The sequence below is a fragment of the Pongo abelii genome, chromosome 19, assembly GCF_028885655.2.
Source record: "Pongo abelii isolate AG06213 chromosome 19, NHGRI_mPonAbe1-v2.0_pri, whole genome shotgun sequence".
Lineage (NCBI taxonomy): Eukaryota > Metazoa > Chordata > Mammalia > Primates > Hominidae > Pongo > Pongo abelii.
The window spans coordinates 46,003,447-46,021,282 of record NC_072004.2 but is presented as its reverse complement, the minus strand read 5'-3'; the positions used below and the strand labels follow the sequence as shown (position 1 = coordinate 46,021,282).

General features: G+C 44.6%; 2 protein-coding genes and 1 pseudogene across 6 annotated transcripts in view; 2 read left to right on the top strand and 1 right to left on the bottom strand.

Moving 5' to 3' along the window:
- The window catches only part of CRLF3 (cytokine receptor like factor 3), a 49,967-nt gene extending 43,625 nt beyond the window's left edge, over positions 1–6,342 (bottom strand). Inside the window, exon 1 of one of the 2 annotated variants that reach the window (XM_009251476.4) lies at positions 6,087–6,342. In XM_009251476.4, coding sequence (XP_009249751.1) covers positions 6,087–6,215 — 129 coding nt within the window. In that variant the 5' untranslated portion in view covers positions 6,216–6,342. 2 annotated transcript variants of the gene reach the window in all.
- A 6,091-nt stretch (positions 6,343–12,433) lies between these two features.
- On the top strand, positions 12,434–13,082 carry LOC129051328 (small ribosomal subunit protein eS17-like; annotated as a pseudogene).
- A 92-nt stretch (positions 13,083–13,174) lies between these two features.
- Positions 13,175–17,836, top strand: part of ATAD5 (ATPase family AAA domain containing 5) — a 66,062-nt gene continuing 61,400 nt past the window's right edge. For all 4 annotated transcript variants that reach the window (XM_054536626.2, XM_024235148.3, XM_054536625.2 and 1 more), the window contains exons 1-2: positions 13,175–13,961; positions 15,706–17,606. In XM_054536626.2, coding sequence (XP_054392601.2) covers positions 13,896–13,961; positions 15,706–17,606 — 1,967 coding nt within the window. In that variant the 5' untranslated portion in view covers positions 13,175–13,895. The remainder of the gene's footprint in view (positions 13,962–15,705; positions 17,607–17,836) is intronic.

Here is a 17,836-nt window from a genome sequence, read left to right as displayed (position 1 = left end):
AAGGGGAAGTGGGAGATAAAAGGAGCAATAACGGCTTTCTTTTCTTTTCCTTTTTTTTTTTTTGAGACAGTTTCACTCCTGTTGCCCAGGCTGGAGTGCAGTGGCATGATCTCGGCTCACCGCAACCTCCGTCTCCTGGGTTCAAGCAATTCTCTTGCCTCAGCCTCCCGAGTAGCTGAGATTACAGGCGCCCACCACCACACCCGGCTAATTTTTGTATTTTTAGTAAAGATAGGTTTTCATCGTATGGGTCAGGCTTGTCTCAAACTCCTGACCTCAGGTGATCCGCCTGCCTCGGCCTCCCAAAATGCTGGGATTATAGGCGTGAGCCACCACGCCTGGCCAACAGCTTTCTTTTCTTTGCTAAGCTACTGAGACTTCCTGTCTTGGTTTTTTGAAATAACTTTTGAGTGTTTTTTTTTTTTTTTTTTGAGACAATCTTCTTCTGTTGCTGAGGCTGGAGTGCAGTGGTGCCATCTTAGCTCACTGCAACCTCCGCCTCCCAGGTATAAGCAATTCTCCTGCCTCAGCCTCCAGAGTAGCTGGAATTACAGGTGCATGCCACCACACCTGGCTAATTTTTTAAATATTTTTAGTAGAGACAGAGTTTTGCCATGTTGAAGGCTGGTCTCAAACTTCTGATCTCATGTGATCCACCCGCCTCGGCCTCCCAAAGTGCTGGGATTACAGGCGTGAGCCACTGTGCCCAGCCACCAACTAGTATCTTAATTAGGTACCAGGATCTTACCATTTGCTCTTGAAGGAGCAGAGACTTGCTTTTGTCAGTGTCCTGAGAAATACTGAATCAGAATACCAAAAGGTACATGAAAGCCAACATAGTCATTTTATAGAGTAAACTAGAACACACAGACTAAAATACTGGCATTTCTCACTGTAGACACCTCCAGTACCTCAACTAATTCCCCTTTGATAATGTACAAAGATGAAGTTTTTGGACTTACAAAGATTAAAGACCAGGCCCTGACTTTGACAATGTCATCAAGGTGGTGCCACTCTGAGGCCTGAGTAGCCAGCTGACATCACTACATGACATTTTGATCAGTTATCTCTACTTATGTTTTTGTTTTTGAGATGGAGTCTCGCTCTGTCGCCCAGGCTGGAGTGCAGTGGTGTGATCTTGGCTCACTGCAACCTCCGCCTCCCCGGCTCAAGCAATTCTCCTGCCTCAGCCTCCTGAGTAGCTGGGACTACAGGTGCCTGCTACCACACCTGGCTAATTTGTATTTTTTTAGTAGAGACGGGGTTTCACCATATTGGCCAGGCTGGATCTCTACTTATAACAAACAGAAAGGCCAATGCTGTAGAAATAGGACAAGTGATGAAAGATATAATAGAAGTGAAATCTAAAAATGAATACATAAATAGAACTTATATTTTTCTTACTTGTTTTGTTTTTAGGGGTAGTAACCTAAGTATCAGCCACCAAAGGAAAGAGGAAAGCATAAATCCGTGAGGGCAGTGATCTATTTCCTTGAACACAGAATCTAGGACCTAGAAGTTTCTCAGCCCTACAGTAGGCACCCAATAAATATTTATTGAGTGAATGAACAAATGAATATTTAAGGACAGTGGGAGTTAATTTCTTTGGTATTTACATCTTAGTACCAAGGATTCCAGTGAGCTATAGAGAACTATTCTTAATGATTTCAACATCAGCTAGGCCAAGTTGGCTGTAAACATTATCTGATTTCCTGAAGACAATGAACAGCTTTCTAGCCTTTAACTTATTCAAGCATTAAGAGTTACAGACAATCCTTGCATTCCTACACAGAACTTCCTTTTCTCTGAAAACAGAGGGTAGAGCCCAAACTTAACCACAAGAGGAGAAACTGCTACATGTTGGCAGTTTTGACAGAATAACTTAAAAACATTTTTATTCTTCTTCCTTCTAAATGTTCATACAACATGATTTCTCAACACGAGACAAATTTCATGCTAGAGTTTAAAGGATAAGAAACTAAAGCAAAGATAAAAGGTAGGCCAGATGCAGTGGCTCACACCTGTAATACCAGTACTTTGGGAGGCTGAGGCAAGAGGATTGCTTGAGCTCAGGAGTTAGAAATCGGCCTGGCAGCTGGGCACGGTGGCTCACCCAGGCACGGTGGTAATCCCAGCATTTTGGGAGGCTGAGGTGGGCAGGATCACCTGAGGTGAGGACTTCGAGGCCAGCCTGGCCAACATGGTGAAACCCTGTCTCTAGTAAAAATACAAAAAGTAGATGGACATGGTGGCAGACGCCTGTAATCCTAGCTATTCGCGAGGCTGAGGCAGGAGAATCTCTTGAACCCAGGAGGCGGAGGTTGCAGTGAGCTGAAGGTTGCAATGAGCCAAGATTGTGCCACTTCACTCTAGCCTGGGCAAAAGAGCAAGACTCTCTCAAAAAAAAAAAAAAAAAAACCGTCTGGGAAACACAGAAGACATCATCTCTACTAAAAAAATTAAACAAAATTAGGCAGGCGTGGTGGTGCGTACCTATAGCCCCAGCTACTTGGGGATCTGAGACAGGAGGATGGCTTGAACCTAGGAAGTCAAGGCTGCAGTGAGTTCTGATCATGCCACTGCACTCCAGCTTGGGTGACTCTGGCTCAAAAAAAAAAGAGGCTGGGTGCGGTGGCTCAAGCCTGTAATCCCAACACTTTGGGAGGCCAAAGTGGGTGTTCATCTGAGCCCAGGAGGCTGGACAACATGGCGAAACCCCATCTCTACCAAAAATACAAAAAATTAGCCAGGTGTGATGGCACATGCCTGTAGTCCCAGCTACTCGGCACACTGAGATGGGAGGATCACTTGAGCCTGAGAGGCAGAGCTTGCAGTGAGCCGAGATTGTGCCACTGCACTCCAGCCTGGGTGACAGAGTGAGGTCCTCTCAAAAAAAAAAAAAAAAAAAGAAAAGAAAAAAATTATGCCAAGAGTTTCTGAAAAGGTTAAACAAAAAGTTACCATGTGATCCACCCATTCCTAGCTATATTCTAAAACAACTGAAAACATGTCCACACAAAAAGTTGTCTACAAATTCTTTATAGAAGCATTATTCACAATAGTCAAAGTGGAAATAATCCAAATGTCCATTAATTGATGAATGGATAAATAAAATGTGGTATATCCACATAACAATTATTCAGCCATAAAAAGGTTTGAAGTACTGTTACATGCTACCACATCAATGAACCTTGAAACATTATTCTAAGTCAAAGAAGTCAGTCACAAGGGGCTACATACTGTATGAGTTCATTTATATGAAATGACCAGAATAGGCAAATCCATAGAGACAAAGTAGTTTTGTGGTTGCCAGGTGGGAGTGACAGCTAAGGAGTTCTTTTTGGGGGGATGAATGTATACTTGAATTAGACACTGGTGATGGTTGGACAACTCTATGAATATACTAAAAACCACTGAATTGTAAACTTTAAGGCATGACTTTTACGGCGTGTGAATTATATCTCAATAAAAAAAGTCACATGCCCGGCAGCACAGTGGCTCACACCTGTAATTCCATCACCGGAAGGCAGAGGTGGGAGGATCTTTTGAGCCCAGGAGTTGGAGACCAGCCTGGGAAATGTAACAAAACCCTGTCCGCACCCCCACCAAAAAAAAAAAAAAGAAAATAAAATAAATCATCTGCCAAAAAGATATAAAATCAGCAAGTAAAAAATACAGACAACAGGTGGCATCCCTTCCTCTCTGCTCTTCTCATGCTTCTCCCATGCAAAATCCTTGACTAAAGTGCCATATATTTTACATAGTTATTCTGAAAATGACTGGAACCCTAAAAATATCCAAACCACCAAACAAAAGCAGCTGCTTATTTTGATAATATTTTTGTACCACAGACCTTCCTTAAAATGCAAGTTGACAGAGGACTTATGCCACAAACCCAAACATGCACAATCCACTAGAGTTAGCTTCGAGATATGCTGTTGTAACTGCCACTGGCACAAAACACATTCCCAAAAGAGACTCACACTCACAAAAGAGAACTACATTATTACTCAGTCTAGTCAGAAGGCAATGTCATCAGGAACCTAATTGTGATGGATGTTCATTTAGTGTTTTCTGTCTCAAGCCCAAGACAATGGTCCTCAAAAACAAAACAAAACAAAACAAAGCTCATAATAAACTAAACTACAGAAAAGCATGTCCTGTATTTAAATTGTTGGATATAAAATTGAAAAAATATAGGTTTGAAAATTGAATACTGAATCATCTAGGGTGTAATCACATGATTTTTTTTTAGTGCATCCAATATCAAGAGAAATTAATTACTCCCAGGTGCTAAACTCACTCATTTAGTGTCAACTCTTGATTCTTAATTGCTAATACAAAAACAATAATCATGGTCAAATACAATACATCTTAACTGACTGAAATGTTAGATGGTATTTTAATATCTTTCTTTTCATACAATGTTTTACATCTAGAGTCCCTATTTCAAAATAGCAGAAGGAATAATGCAGATATTTTCAAAGAGAAATAGAGATGAGTGCATTGAAAGGCCTTGAAAAGTATTCACCAAATCAGCATAATCATATCTAGATTCTGCTTCCGGTTTCGCTACTAAAATACAAATGATGTCTGGCCTACACTGGCTTTACAAATATTTTTCAATATATAAAACTCGGCCGGGCGCGGTGGCTCACGTCTGCAATCCCAGCACTTTGGGAGGCTGAGGCAGGTGGATCACGAGGTCAGGAGTTCAAGATCATCCTGGCCAACTTGGTGAAACCTCCCCTCTACTAAAAATACAAAAATTAGCCGGGTGTGGTGGCGCAGACATGTAATCCCAGCTACTCAGGAGGCTGAGGCAGGAGAATCGCTTGAACCCGGGAGGCGGAGGTTGTTGCAGTGAGCCGAGATAGTGCCACTGCACTCCACCCTGAGCGACACAGCGAGACTCCGTCTCAAAAAAAACCAGATTATATATATACATACTTATATATGTTTGTATATGTTTTATATATGTATATAAAAAACCCAAAACATGTTGAGTTGTTAATGATGAGAATATCCAAAGACACTGTTAGCACAGCACTTTTCTATGTTCTATGCAGCAAGGAAGTGCTTTTCAGGTTCTATGCAGCAAGGAAGTGCTAAGACGACCATCTAGATTAATATCAAGTATGACCCAGAGAAATTCAGATGGAATCCCACTCACTCAATAAGCACTTATGAAGCAGTTGCGTTAATAGTAGTCTGAAGATGATCCGTCCTATCTCCAATTGGCAGCGGGTTATATCTTTATATATGTTCGAGGCTATAGAGAAACCATATGGCTTTCCTGTATCTTTGATAACTCTTGCCCTGTGAAACAGATAACTGCACCACTTGAAATTATATTTAGCTTTTCCTTTCAGCACTCCTCTCTTAAAATCTATTTTTCCATTTCTCTATACCTTTGTATTCCCTCTCTCAAGGAAAATGAAACCATTTTCCTTCTGCTCTTCCAACATAGCTTCACCTTCACCTTAAATTTTAAACCTTCTAGAACGGGATTACTCTAAATGATTTTTTAAAAAGCATTCAAGATCGTATGACATATTATTCAGGCATTAACCGCATTTATTTAGTGTCAACGCTACTGCTTCTCAATCCCTACCTCTCCCTCACTCTCGCCCCTTAGTCCTCCCCTTCCAATATCCATTTTGTCTCCACTTTCAGCTCTCCCAGGTCACTGTCCCCACCTTTTCCTCAGGCTCTCTAAAATCAATGTCTACCTACCGCAGGTTTTACCAAATAGTCTCCTCCTCCCCCGAGTCATCACTACCCGCATGACCCCCTCGGATTCTGCTCTGGTCCCAAACTTCGGACGCCACCGCTACTCCCATCGCTGCCCCACAGTTTAGTGAACGCTCCTCACACCCTCCCTCCACCCCCAAAACTTCCCCTTACGACCTCCCCAACTCCCACCTTCCCCGTTCCCAGACTCCACTAGGTCTCCTTTCAAATGAATGCCTCTTCCCTACTCCAGAGTTTTCGGACACTCCCACCCCTCAAAGCCCTCCCTGCCTTCGCCCGGCACCCGCGCCACCCCCGGGCCCACAGCGCCCCTGTGGGTGTGGCCCTCCGACCTGCCTCCGCGCCTCCCGCAGCCCCTCAAGCCGGTGACCCAGCTCCCGCCGGTAGCTCTGCGCTGCCTCCACGTTCTCGCGGGCCTCCTGCAGCAGCAGCTCAGGTTCCAGCTCCATCGCCCCCCTCATCTGGCCGCGCGGCCGGCGACACCTAGCGCGGGTTCCCAACTGTACCGGGCGCCTCCGAGCGGCCCGGCGCGGCCTCGCGCAGGCGGAAGCACCGCCCCGCCCCGCCGCGCCACGCCCCACGGCGACCTTGATTGACGGGCGCACGGGGGCGCCTCGCGCGGGTGGCGTCCGGGTCCCAGCGCCGCCCGCCCCGCGGCTCATCCCGCCTCTTCCGTGCTGCGGCACAGCGCTGCTGGTTGGGCCTCCTTGGGAAACGTGCTGAGGCCTGCCAAGGTTGATAACCAGCACCTTGCCAAGTGCTTCTCACAGCTCATCGCATTCTTGCCTGACCTTCAGCCCTACCTGTATCTCCATTGCTCAGACGAGGAAATTGAGGGATAAAGGGGGGAATCGGCCCTGCGCGGTGGCTCTACGCCTGCAGTCCCAGCACTTTGGGAGGCCGAGGCGGGCGGATCCCTTGAGCTCTGGAGTTCGAGACCAGCCTGGGCAACACGGCGAAACCCTCTCTCACCAAAAATACTACTGCTATTACTATTACTACTACTACTACTGCTACTACTAGCAACACGTAGTGGAGCACGCCTGTGGTCCCAGTGGATCGCTTGAGCCCGGGAGCCGAGGCTGCAGTGAGCTGTGATGGAGCCACTGCACTCCAGCCTGGGCGACAGAGCGAGACCCTGTCTCTAAATAAGAAATACTTTTTTTAAATTAAAAATTTTAAAAAGTAGCAAATCGACTTTTCCAAGCCGCAGGATTTGAGCCCAGATCTGATGACAAAAGCTCTGGTCCTTCAGAGCAGAACAGGCCTTAGGTGAGGTTACCAAGACCCAGGTGTCAGCGCGGAGCGGTGGCTCAAGCCTGTAATCCCAGCACTTTGGGAGGCCGAGACGGGTGGATCACTGAGGTCAGAAGTTCAAGAGCAGCCATGGCCAACCTGGTGAAACCTCATCTCTACTAAAAATACAAAAATTAGCCGGGTGTGGTGGTGGGCGCCTATAATCCCAGCTACTCGAGGGCTGAGGCAGGATAATTGCTTGAACCGGGAGGCAGAGGTTGCAGTGAGCCAAGATTGTGCCACTGCACTCCAACCTGGGCAACAAAGCGAGACTCGGTCTCAAAAAACAGCAACAAAACCCAGGTGTCACCACCCAGAAGCTCGTGGACGAATGGGGGATCCAAGAGAGAGGCCCAAGAGATGACCAGCAGGACAGCAATTCTGGCACAAGTCCAAGAAGGGTGTTGGCAAGTGTTATCTGTAAGGACCGTAGTGAATAAGCTGGGCTTGGGCTTGCCAGACCAGAAGGTATCTGTCACAATTAGGTGTGACTGTATGTAACAAAACCTTATGGGCAGGGCATGGGGCTCACACCAGTAATCTTGGGAAGCTGAGTCGGGAGGATTGCTTGAGCCCAGGAGTTGGAGACCAGCCTTTGCAGCAGGAGGAGACCTCCTCTCTACAAAAAGATTTAAAAAAAAAAATTAGCCGCGGGTGGTGGCGCCCTCCTGTGGTCCCAGCAATTCAGGATGCTGAGGTGGGAGGATTCCTTAAGCCTAGGAGTTAGAGACCAACCTGGGTAACATAGCAAGACCCTATGTCTATAAAAATAAAAATAAATAAATAAATAAGTAAAATTACAAGGAAAACTTCCACAAAACCAAGACACGAATCTTGGTCTCATTCAACTTTGTTTTCTTAGTCTGATGGAAGGCAAGAAAGTGTGTATCTAATACATCTATACTATACCCAAAAACAAAACAAATAAGAAAATTGAAGGAAATATTCTAAAACTGCTTACCCCTAGACTTGACATTTTTAGATGCATTGTTTTTAAATTTAGAGCATGAATTCCTAAAGGGTAAATGCTCTCGAGGAAGCTGGTTTAGAAGTAGATGTCAGCTAGCCATCAGACAGGGTTTTACAGAGATATCTCCATGGCATCACATTGGTCCAGAACTGACTTTTCAAGTGTACCCAGAGGATTCCAGGGGACAGACTCTTGCTAATAGGACTTACAAGAAACAAACTGAGCAGCTTGCCAATTTATTTATAATGGAAATATAATTGTTGAAAAATATCACAATAGCTGGAAAATCAAGTTATAACCAGAGAGTTGGATTCAGATCAGAATACGTTGGTCATCTGTTCAGCAAAGGCTTTTTCCCTCTCCTGTCTCCAACCTCTTCTCAGAAAGCTCCTAACTGGGCTGGGCGTGGTGGCTCATGCTTGTAATCCCAGCACTTTAGGAGGCCAAGGTGGGTGGATCACGAGGTCAGGAGTTCGAGAACAGCCTGACTAACAGGGTGAAACCTCATCTCTACTAAAAATACAAAAAATTAGCTGGGCGTGGTGGTGGCGCGCACCTGTAATCCCAGCTACTCAGGAGGCTGAGGCAGGAGAATTGCTTGAACCCAGGAGGCAGAGGTTGCAGTGAGCTGAGATAGTGCCACTGCACTCCAGTCTGAGCGACAGAGCAAGACTCCGTCTCAAAAAAAAAAAAAAAAGAAAAAGAACGCTCCTAACCGTACTGGACACATAGTTGACAATTTTTTGCTCTCTGACTTCACCTTTCATTCCAGCTTTTTTTTTGAGACAGGGGCTTGCCTGTCACCTGTCACACAGGCTGGAGTGCAGTGACACAATCAGGGCTCACTGCACCCTTGATCTCCTGGGCTCAAACGATTCTCCCACCTCAGTCTGCCTAGTAGGTAGGATTATAGACACCTGCCAGAAGACCCAGATACTTTTTAAATTTTTGTTTGTTTGTTTGTTTGTTTGAGACAGAGTCTCCCTCTGTTGCCCAGGCTGGAGTGTAGTGGCACCATCTCGGCTCACTGCAACCTCCACCTCCTGAATTCAAGCAATTCTCCTGCCATAGCCTCAACAGTAGCTGGGATTACAGGCGCCCACCACCACACCCAGCTAATTTTTGTGTTTTCTTTGTTTGTTTTTGTTTTTTTGAGATGGAGTCCTGCACTGTCACCCAGCCTGGAGTACAGTGGCACGATCTCGGCTCATTGCAACCTCCGCCTCCCTGGTTCAAGCGATTCTCCTGCCCCATTCTCCTGAGTAGCTGGGATTACAGGCCCTGGCCACCAGCTAATTTTTTGTATTTTTAGTAGAGATGGGATTTCATTATGTTGGTCAGCCTGGCCTTGAACTCCTGACCTTGTGATCTGCTGGCCTCAGCATCCCAAAGTGCTGGGATTACAGGCATGAGCCACCACGACTGGCTCTAATATTTGTATTTTATTAGACATGGGATTTCACCAAGTTGGCCAGGCTGGTCTTGAACTCCTAACCTCGAGCAATCCATCGCCTTGGCCTCCAAGTGTTGGGATTACAGGCGTGAGCCACTGCACCCAGTCTTAATTTTTTTTTTTTTTTTTTTTTTGAGATGGAGTCTTGCTCTGCTACCCAGGCTGGAGTGCTGTGGCAGGAACTCGGCTCACTGCAACCTCCACCTCCCGGGTTCAAGCAATTCTCCTGCCTCAGCCTCCCGAGTAGCAAGGACTACAGCCGTGAGCCACCACTCCCATTAATTTTTGTAGTTTTAGTAGCGACGGGGTTTCCCCATGTTGGCCAGGCTGATCTTGAACTCCTGACTTCAGATGATCCACCTGCCTCAGTCTCCCAAAGTGCTGGGATTATAGTTGTGAGCCACTGCTCCTGGCCTCAGCCTTAAATTTTTTTTTTGTAGAGGCAGGGTCTCTGTATGTTTCCCAGGCTGATCTAGAACTCCTGGGCTCAAGCAGTTCCCTGCCTTGGTCTTCCAAAGTGCTCTGATTACAGGCCTGAGCCACCATGCCCCACCCATATTTTTTCTTTATTTTCTTCCTTTAATTTTTTTGAGACAGAGTCTCACTCTCATGTCATCCAGGCTGGAGTGCAGTGGCGCGATATCGGCTAACTGTGACCTCTGCCTCCCGGGTTCAAGTGATTCTCAGCCTCCTGAGTAGCTAGGATTACAGGCGTGCGCCACCACCCCCGGCTAATTTTGTATTTTTAGTAGAGACGAGTTTTTCACTATGTTGGTCAGGCTGGTCTCGAACTCATGACCTAAGGTGATCCTCCCACCTTGGCCTCCCAAAGTGCTGGGATTACAGGTGTGAGCCACCCCGCCCAGCCAACAATAACGATTTTTAAAAGTAGGTGTTAGACAGATGGGGAAGATAATCTAAAATGACATGGGTACTCTGTAAACTATGAATTGCTTTACAATGTGAGAGTTCATTTAGATTAAAATTGATAAAAGCCATGAGCTCCTAAATAAGGGTGGGTAAAATACTATGTATCTAAAAATACTCAGTGGAAATGCTTAACAACTTAATGCAGTTTAAATGCTTTGTAACTCAGAAGAATAAAAAGCACTAGAGAACACCCTATACAACCCAACAATCTCATTTCTAGATGTGAATCCTAGAGAAACATTACACGTGTTGAAGAAAACATGGACAAGACTGTTCATTGCCTCAGCATTTGAATAACAGAAAATTGGAGACAATTTAAATATTCATCAGTAAGGAAATGGATACAGGTGGCTCACCTGCAGTCCCAGCACTTTGGAAGGCCAAGGAGGGAGGATTGCTTGAGCCCAGGAAGTTCCAGACCAGCCTGGGCAACATGGCAAAACCCTGTCTCTACAGAAAATACAAAAATTAGCCGGGCATTATGGCGAACGTGTTGTCCCAGCAAATTGGGAGGTTGAGGTGGGAGGATCTCTTGAGCCAAGGATGTGGAGGCTGCAGTGAGCAGTGATCACGCTACCGCACTCCAGCCTGGGTGACAGAGTGAGACCCTGTCTCAAAAAAATAATAATAATACAACCTGGGCAACATGGCCAAACCTCTTCTCTCCAAATACAAAAAATTAGCCAGGCGTGGTGGCGCACTCCTGTAGTCCCAGCTACTTGGGAGGCTGAAGTGGGAGGATTGCTTGAGTCCAGAAGTTTGAGGCTGCAGTGAGCAGAGATCATGCCACTGCACTCAAGCTTGGTGACATAGTGAGACCCTGTCTCAAACACAAAAACAAAACAACAACAACAAAAATGATAATAATAAGGAAATGACTAAATAAAATGTGTTGCATAGATAGAATGCTCAGGAAAGAAAGGGAATGAATCAAATCTATATGTATCATGGATGGCTTTTGAAAAAAATGTTGAGTGAGGCCGGGTGTGGTGGCTCACGCCTGTAATCCCAGCACTCTGGGAGGCCCAGGTGGGCGGATCACAAGGTCAGGAGTTCAAGACCAGCCTGACCTACATGGTGACCCATCTCTACTAAAAATACAAAAAAAAAAAATAGCCAGGCATGATGGCACGAGCCTGTAATCCCAGCTACTCAGGAGGCTGAGGTAGGAGAATCGCTTGAACCTGAGAGGTGGAGGTTGCAGTGAGCCAAGATCGCGCCATTGCATTCCAGCCTGGGCGACAGAGCCAGACTCCGTCTCAAAAAAAAGTTGAGTGAAAAAAAGCAAATTGGCTGGGCACAGTGGCTCACTCCTGTAATCTCAGCACTTTGGGAGGCCAAGGCAGGTGGATCACCTGAGGCCAGGAGTTCCAGACCAGCCTGGCCAAGATGGCGAAACCCTGTCTCTTAAAAATACAATTAGCTGGGCATGGTGGTACGCACCTGTAGTCCCAGCTACTTAGGAGGCTGAGGCAGGAGAATCGCTTGAACAGGGGAGGTGGAGGTTGCAGCGAGCAGAGATTGCACCACTGCACTCTAGCCTGGGTGACAGAGAAAGACTCCATCTCAAAAAAAAAAAAAAAAAAAAAAGAAACCCAGCAAATTGCTGGTGGGGCGCAGTGCCGGACGCAGTGGCTCAAGCCTGGAATCCCAGCACTTTGGGAAACCGAGTTGAGCAGATAACCTGAGGTCAGGAGTTCGAGACCAGCCTGGCCAACATGGCGAAACCCCATCTCTACTACAATACAAAAATTAGTCCTGCATGGTGGCACGCGCCTGTAGTAGTCTTAGCTACTCGGGAGGCTGACGCAGGAGAATCGCTTGAACCCGGGAGGCGGAGATTGCGGTGATTCGAGATCGTGCCACTACACTTCAGCCTGGCGCAACAGAGGGAGACTCCGTGTCAAGCAAACAAACAAACAACAACACTAAAAACGATGCACTCAAACAAATGTAACATGCTATATTTAATGTAATTGCAACTTTAACGTAAAAAAAAAAAAGAGCTAATTTACCAAAGACCCGCCAACATGGGGCGCGTTCGCACCAAAACCGTGAAGTAAAGAAGGCGGCCCGGGTCATCATAGAACAGTACTACATGCGCCTGGGCAAAGACTTCCACACGAACAAGCGCGTGTGCGAGGAAATCGCCATTATTCCCAGCAAGAAGCCCCGCAACAAGATAGCAGGCTATGTCACGCATCTGATAAAGCGGATTCAGAGGGGGCCAGTGAGAGAGAGGTATCTCCATGAAGCTGCAGGAGGAGGAGAGAGAAAGGAGAGACAATTGTGTTCCCGAGGTCTTAGCTCTGGATCAGGAGCTCATTGAAGTAGAATCCTGACACTAAGGAAATGCAGAAACTTTTGGACTTCGGCAGTCTGTCCAACCTGTAGGTCACTCAGCCTACAGTTGAGATGAATTTCAAAACGCCTCGGGGAGCTGTTTGAGTCTTTCTGTAATGCTGTAATATTTTCAATAACCTTGGGACAATGAAAAAAAAGAAAAGAGAAAAAGTAAAGGCTAACCAAACCCATGAAAACAATGCAAATGATGCATGAGATCAGAAACCAGCAAACTACTGGTAGGTACCCTGCGAGGACTGAACGCAGGCCAACCAGATGAAGCAATGACTCGGCTGTTCGAGAGGACGAAATCTACCGAAAGAAATGCCTCCTTAGTCGAATAGGTACTTCGACTTTTATAGGTATAAAAGTAGAATTTCGGATCCTGAGAGGACGTATATTGAGGTAGAAAGCTCGCCCAAATATTAGCATTTTATTGTGCACGTTAACAACGTAAATCAATTATTTCCTTTTTCTGCATTTTTCAAATTTCGCCTTTAAAGAGGGGCTAGCCTAGGGCGTTAAAAGTCTAAATTTTAATTCTGTCAACAACTGACTAGGTGACTTAGTGAAATCACGTCCTCAACGGTGAAACTGATAAAACAGAAGTTCAAATTTCCAAACTCCCGGGTTGGCTTTCAATTCCATGGTGCAATGGTTCCGCCTCCCGCGAGTTCTCCAAGGGAGTCATTTTGGCCCTCTCGGCTCACCGTCCGCGCAGCCTCCTGAAGCAGCCGTAAACTCCGCCCCTTGCGCTCAGGACGGCGCGAAAACCCAATTGACAAGAATTCCCTCCGAAGCTCTGTGGTCCGATCTGCGGTCCGCTTGCTTTCCCTGCCCGGGCCCGGTCCCGAGCGCTCAGCCTGAAGCGCCGCTTTCGAGGGCACCCTGCATACACTGGCCGCGCCTCAGGGATCTCGCTGCCCGCGCTTTCTCATTGCCTCTTTCCGTGTTCGACTCGGCTGATCTGGGCCCAGCCTCCGCTCCCGCTCTCTGTCGGTGGGCGCAGGGGAATCCGAAACGGCTCAGCAGAATCCCAGCAGCTTGCTGCTACTGGAGCGGGCCGCCTCCATGGCCTCCATGGCCTCCAGGCAGGCCGGGCTGGACCGCGTAAGGTCCTAGGAGACGGGATTCCGGGAAGCGGGGAGTATGGTGGGGGTCCTGGCCATGGCGGCTGCAGCTGCTCCCCCTCCCGTGAAGGACTACGAGATTGAGGTGAGGTTGAGTCGAGGATCTGTTGAGTTCCTTCTTCTATCTTTTGGGGGATTGGAAGGTGGGTCTTGGGGGAAGGTGATCCTGACTTTCCCTCTGTAAGGGGAAAGGTGGGACATTGTGAGGACCCACAGCTGTGACACATTGTGTGCAACAGTTGCCAGAGTGTGTCGTTTTTTAGAGTCGTGTCAAGTCTTGATAAACATTTGGATTGTGAGATATTTGCGGGGTCACAGTAAATTGGGGACTTAAGATAACACGGCCAGTTCCCAGATCCCGAAAGGTTGGTGGAACGTGATGTTTTGGACTTCCGACGTGTCACAGAGGATCCCAGGGTCAAGTTCTGGGTTCGTGATACGGAATCACTGAACTTTAGCGCTGAAGAAGATCTTTAAGTTAAACTAGTTCATACATCCACCTGTGCTTGGAATGCCACTTTAGAATGTCACTACAGAAATCAAGCAAGGTACTTAAAGAAAACAGTTTCTCATGGCTTAGTATCTGCGGTTAGGAATCGCAGTATAACATGTTCTTTTGGGTTTATCAGGTTTCAGTGACAGGCACTAAGCGGTCATTATAAAGAGATTCTAATGCCATGAAGTAGTGGGCTAGCATCTTAAGGTAGACTTGTTATATTTTACACCTTTTCATCTCAGACTAGCATTCTAACTGAAGCATGTATCTTGGCGTCCTTGAAGAGAGTTAAGATGTATGTATGTTCATTTAACTGCGACCAGTTGTTTTTTGCAGAATCTGGTGACTTGTCTACTTAGTTTTTGTTTTTGTTTTTGTTTTGTCTACTTAGTTGTTATGCTGATAATTCCTTTGCTAAATCAAGGCAGTTAGTTACTCAGCTTGTCTTCTGGTACTTGATGTACACAGTTCTTGATTTCTATGTGGTCTGTTTTATCAATCTTTCCGTTACAGTTTCTGGTTTTGGTGCCCTAATGCTAAGAAACCCTATTTCATAATAACGATACTTACCATTTAATATGTTAAGGGTAAGAACCTTAAACACATTATTTTGCTTAACAGCAACCCTATGATCTGTTGTCTGTATTCTACAAATGAAAGAAGGTAAAAAGTAGCTAAAAGTAAGTTAATTTTTTTGAAAAAGTAAATGGAAAAGTTAAAAGTAATTTGCTTAACGTTTGACACCAGTAAATGTCAGAGCCAGCATTTAACTTAGATTTGCTTGACTCCAGAGCCTATGTATGTTGCCTTTGATACAATTGCAGCTTTATAAATAATAACTCAATGGCGTTTTTCTAATACATGTATGATTTCTTTCTCTTTTTTTTTTTTTGTTACAAGGTCTTGCTCTGTCACCCAGGCTGGAGTGCAGTGGCACAATCTTGGCTCACTGCAACCTCTGCCTCAAGTGATTCTCCTGCCTCAGCCTCCGGAGAAGCTGGGATTACAGGCGTGCACCACTACGATCAGCTAATTTTTTGTATTTTTAGTAGAGACGGGGTTTCACGACGTTGGCCAGGCTGGTCTCGAATTCCTGACCTCAAGTGATCCACCCACCTTGGCCTCCTGAAGTACTGGGATTACAGGCGTGAGCCACCACGCCTGGCCTGGTTTAACTTTAAAGCTTATTTTCTTTCTAATATATCATGTTTTTCACCTAAAGGAGGCTTCCTTTTTTTAATCCTATTATGTAAACTATTAGATCCATGTTTAAAATTTATATTTTTTATTATATTGCTTGAAATAAGTGCCTTTTTCTCTTTTAAATTGCCAGCCATGCAAAAAGCGAAAGAAAGATGATGACACATCTTCCTACAAAAGAATTACAAAATATTTATCACCACTAGGGAAGACTAGAGACAGGGTTTTTGCTCCACCAAAACCTAGTAATATTCTGGATTATTTTAGAAAGACTTCACCCACAAATGAGAAGACACAATTAGGGAAAGAGTGCAAGATAAAGTCATCTGAATCAGTACCTGTTGACAGCAACAAAGACTGTACGACACCTTTGGAAATGTTCTCAAATGTAGAGTTTAAGAAGAAAAGAAAGAGGATTAATTTATCTCATCAACTAAATAATATTAAAACTGAAAATGAAGCTCCAATTGAAATTAGTAGCGACGATAGCAAAGAAGACTATAGTTTAAATAATGATTTTTTGGAAAGTAGTACTTCTGTTTTACATTACAAGAAACAAGTAGAGGTACTTGCAGAAAACATGCAAGATACAAAAAGTCAACCAAATACTATGACCTCCCTGCAAAATTCTAAAAAAGTAAATCCTAAACAAGGGACCACAAAAAATGACTTCAAAAAGTTGAGAAAAAGGAAATGCAGAGATGTAGTAGATCTATCTGAAAGTTTACCCTTGGCAGAGGAACTAAATTTGCTTAAAAAAGATGGTAAAGATACTAAACAGATGGAGAATACTACAAGCCATGCAAACTCTAGAGATAACGTAACTGAAGCAGCCCAGTTAAATGATAGTATAATAACTGTCTCATATGAGGAATTTGTAAAAAGTCACAAGGAAAATAAAGTGGAAGAGATACCAGACTCTACAATGTCAATTTGTGTTCCTTCTGAAACTGTTGAAGAAATAGTCAAAAGTGGTTATATAAGTGAATCAGAAAACTCTGAAATTTCCCAGCAGGTACGCTTTAAGACAGTTACTGTTCTTGCACAGGTTCACCCTATTCCGCCCAAAAAGACAGGGAAAATACCCCGAATTTTCTTGAAACAAAAGCAATTTGAAATGGAAAATAGTTTATCTGATCCCGAGAATGAACAGACAGTTCAGAAAAGAAAATCTAATGTTGTTATACAGGAGGAAGAATTAGAATTGGCTGTTTTGGAAGCTGGAAGTTCTGAAGCTGTGAAACCAAAATGCACTCTAGAAGAAAGACAGCAATTTATGAAAGCATTTAGGCAGCCAGCATCAGATGCACTTAAAAATGGAGTTAAAAAGTCTTCTGATAAGCAGAAAGACCTTAATGAAAAATGTCTATATGAAGTAGGAAGAGATGATAATTCTAAAAAAATCATGGAAAATTCTGGTATCCAAATGGTTTCAAAAAATGGCAATTTACTGTTACACATGGATAAAGGAAGTTTCCTGAAGGAGAAAAATAAAAAGCTAAAGAAGAAGAATAAGAAAACATTAGATACTGGGGCTATTCCAGGCAAAAACAGAGAGGGAAACACTCAAAAGAAAGAAACAACCTTTTTCTTAAAAGAGAAACAATATCAAAATAGAATGAGTTTAAGACAAAGGAAAACAGAGTTTTTCAAAAGCAGCACTTTATTTAACAATGAAAGTCTTGTTTATGAAGATACAGCAAATGATGACCTTCTAAAGGTTCCCTCTCTGTGTAACAATAATAAATTGTCAAGAAAAACCAGCATACCAGTTAAAGATATCAAGCTTACACAGTCTAAATCTGAATCTGAAGCCAGCTTGCTAAATGTTTCCACGCCCAAGTCAACCAGAAGATCTGGAAGAATTAGCAGCACACCTACTACAGAAACCATTAGAGGTATTGATTCTGAAGATGTACAAGATAATAGTCAACTAAAGGCTTCCACTCCAAAAGCAGCCAACTTATCGGAAAAGCACAGCTTATATACAGCAGAATTAATAACAATACCCTTTGATTCAGAGAGCCCTATTAGGTAAGGTTTGTTTTTGTTCTAACGTTCTAGTATTCTGCATGTATTATTAGCTGGGGACAAAAATGCTTCAAGTATTGGAGGGTTTTTTCTAGAACACAGCTGTTTAAAAGAAAAAGAACAGGATTTCTTTTTTTTTTCTTTGAGATGGAGACTTGCTGTGTCGCCCAGGCTGGAGTGCAGTGGGGCAATCTCGGCTCACTGCAACCTCCACCTCCCAGGTTCAAGCAATT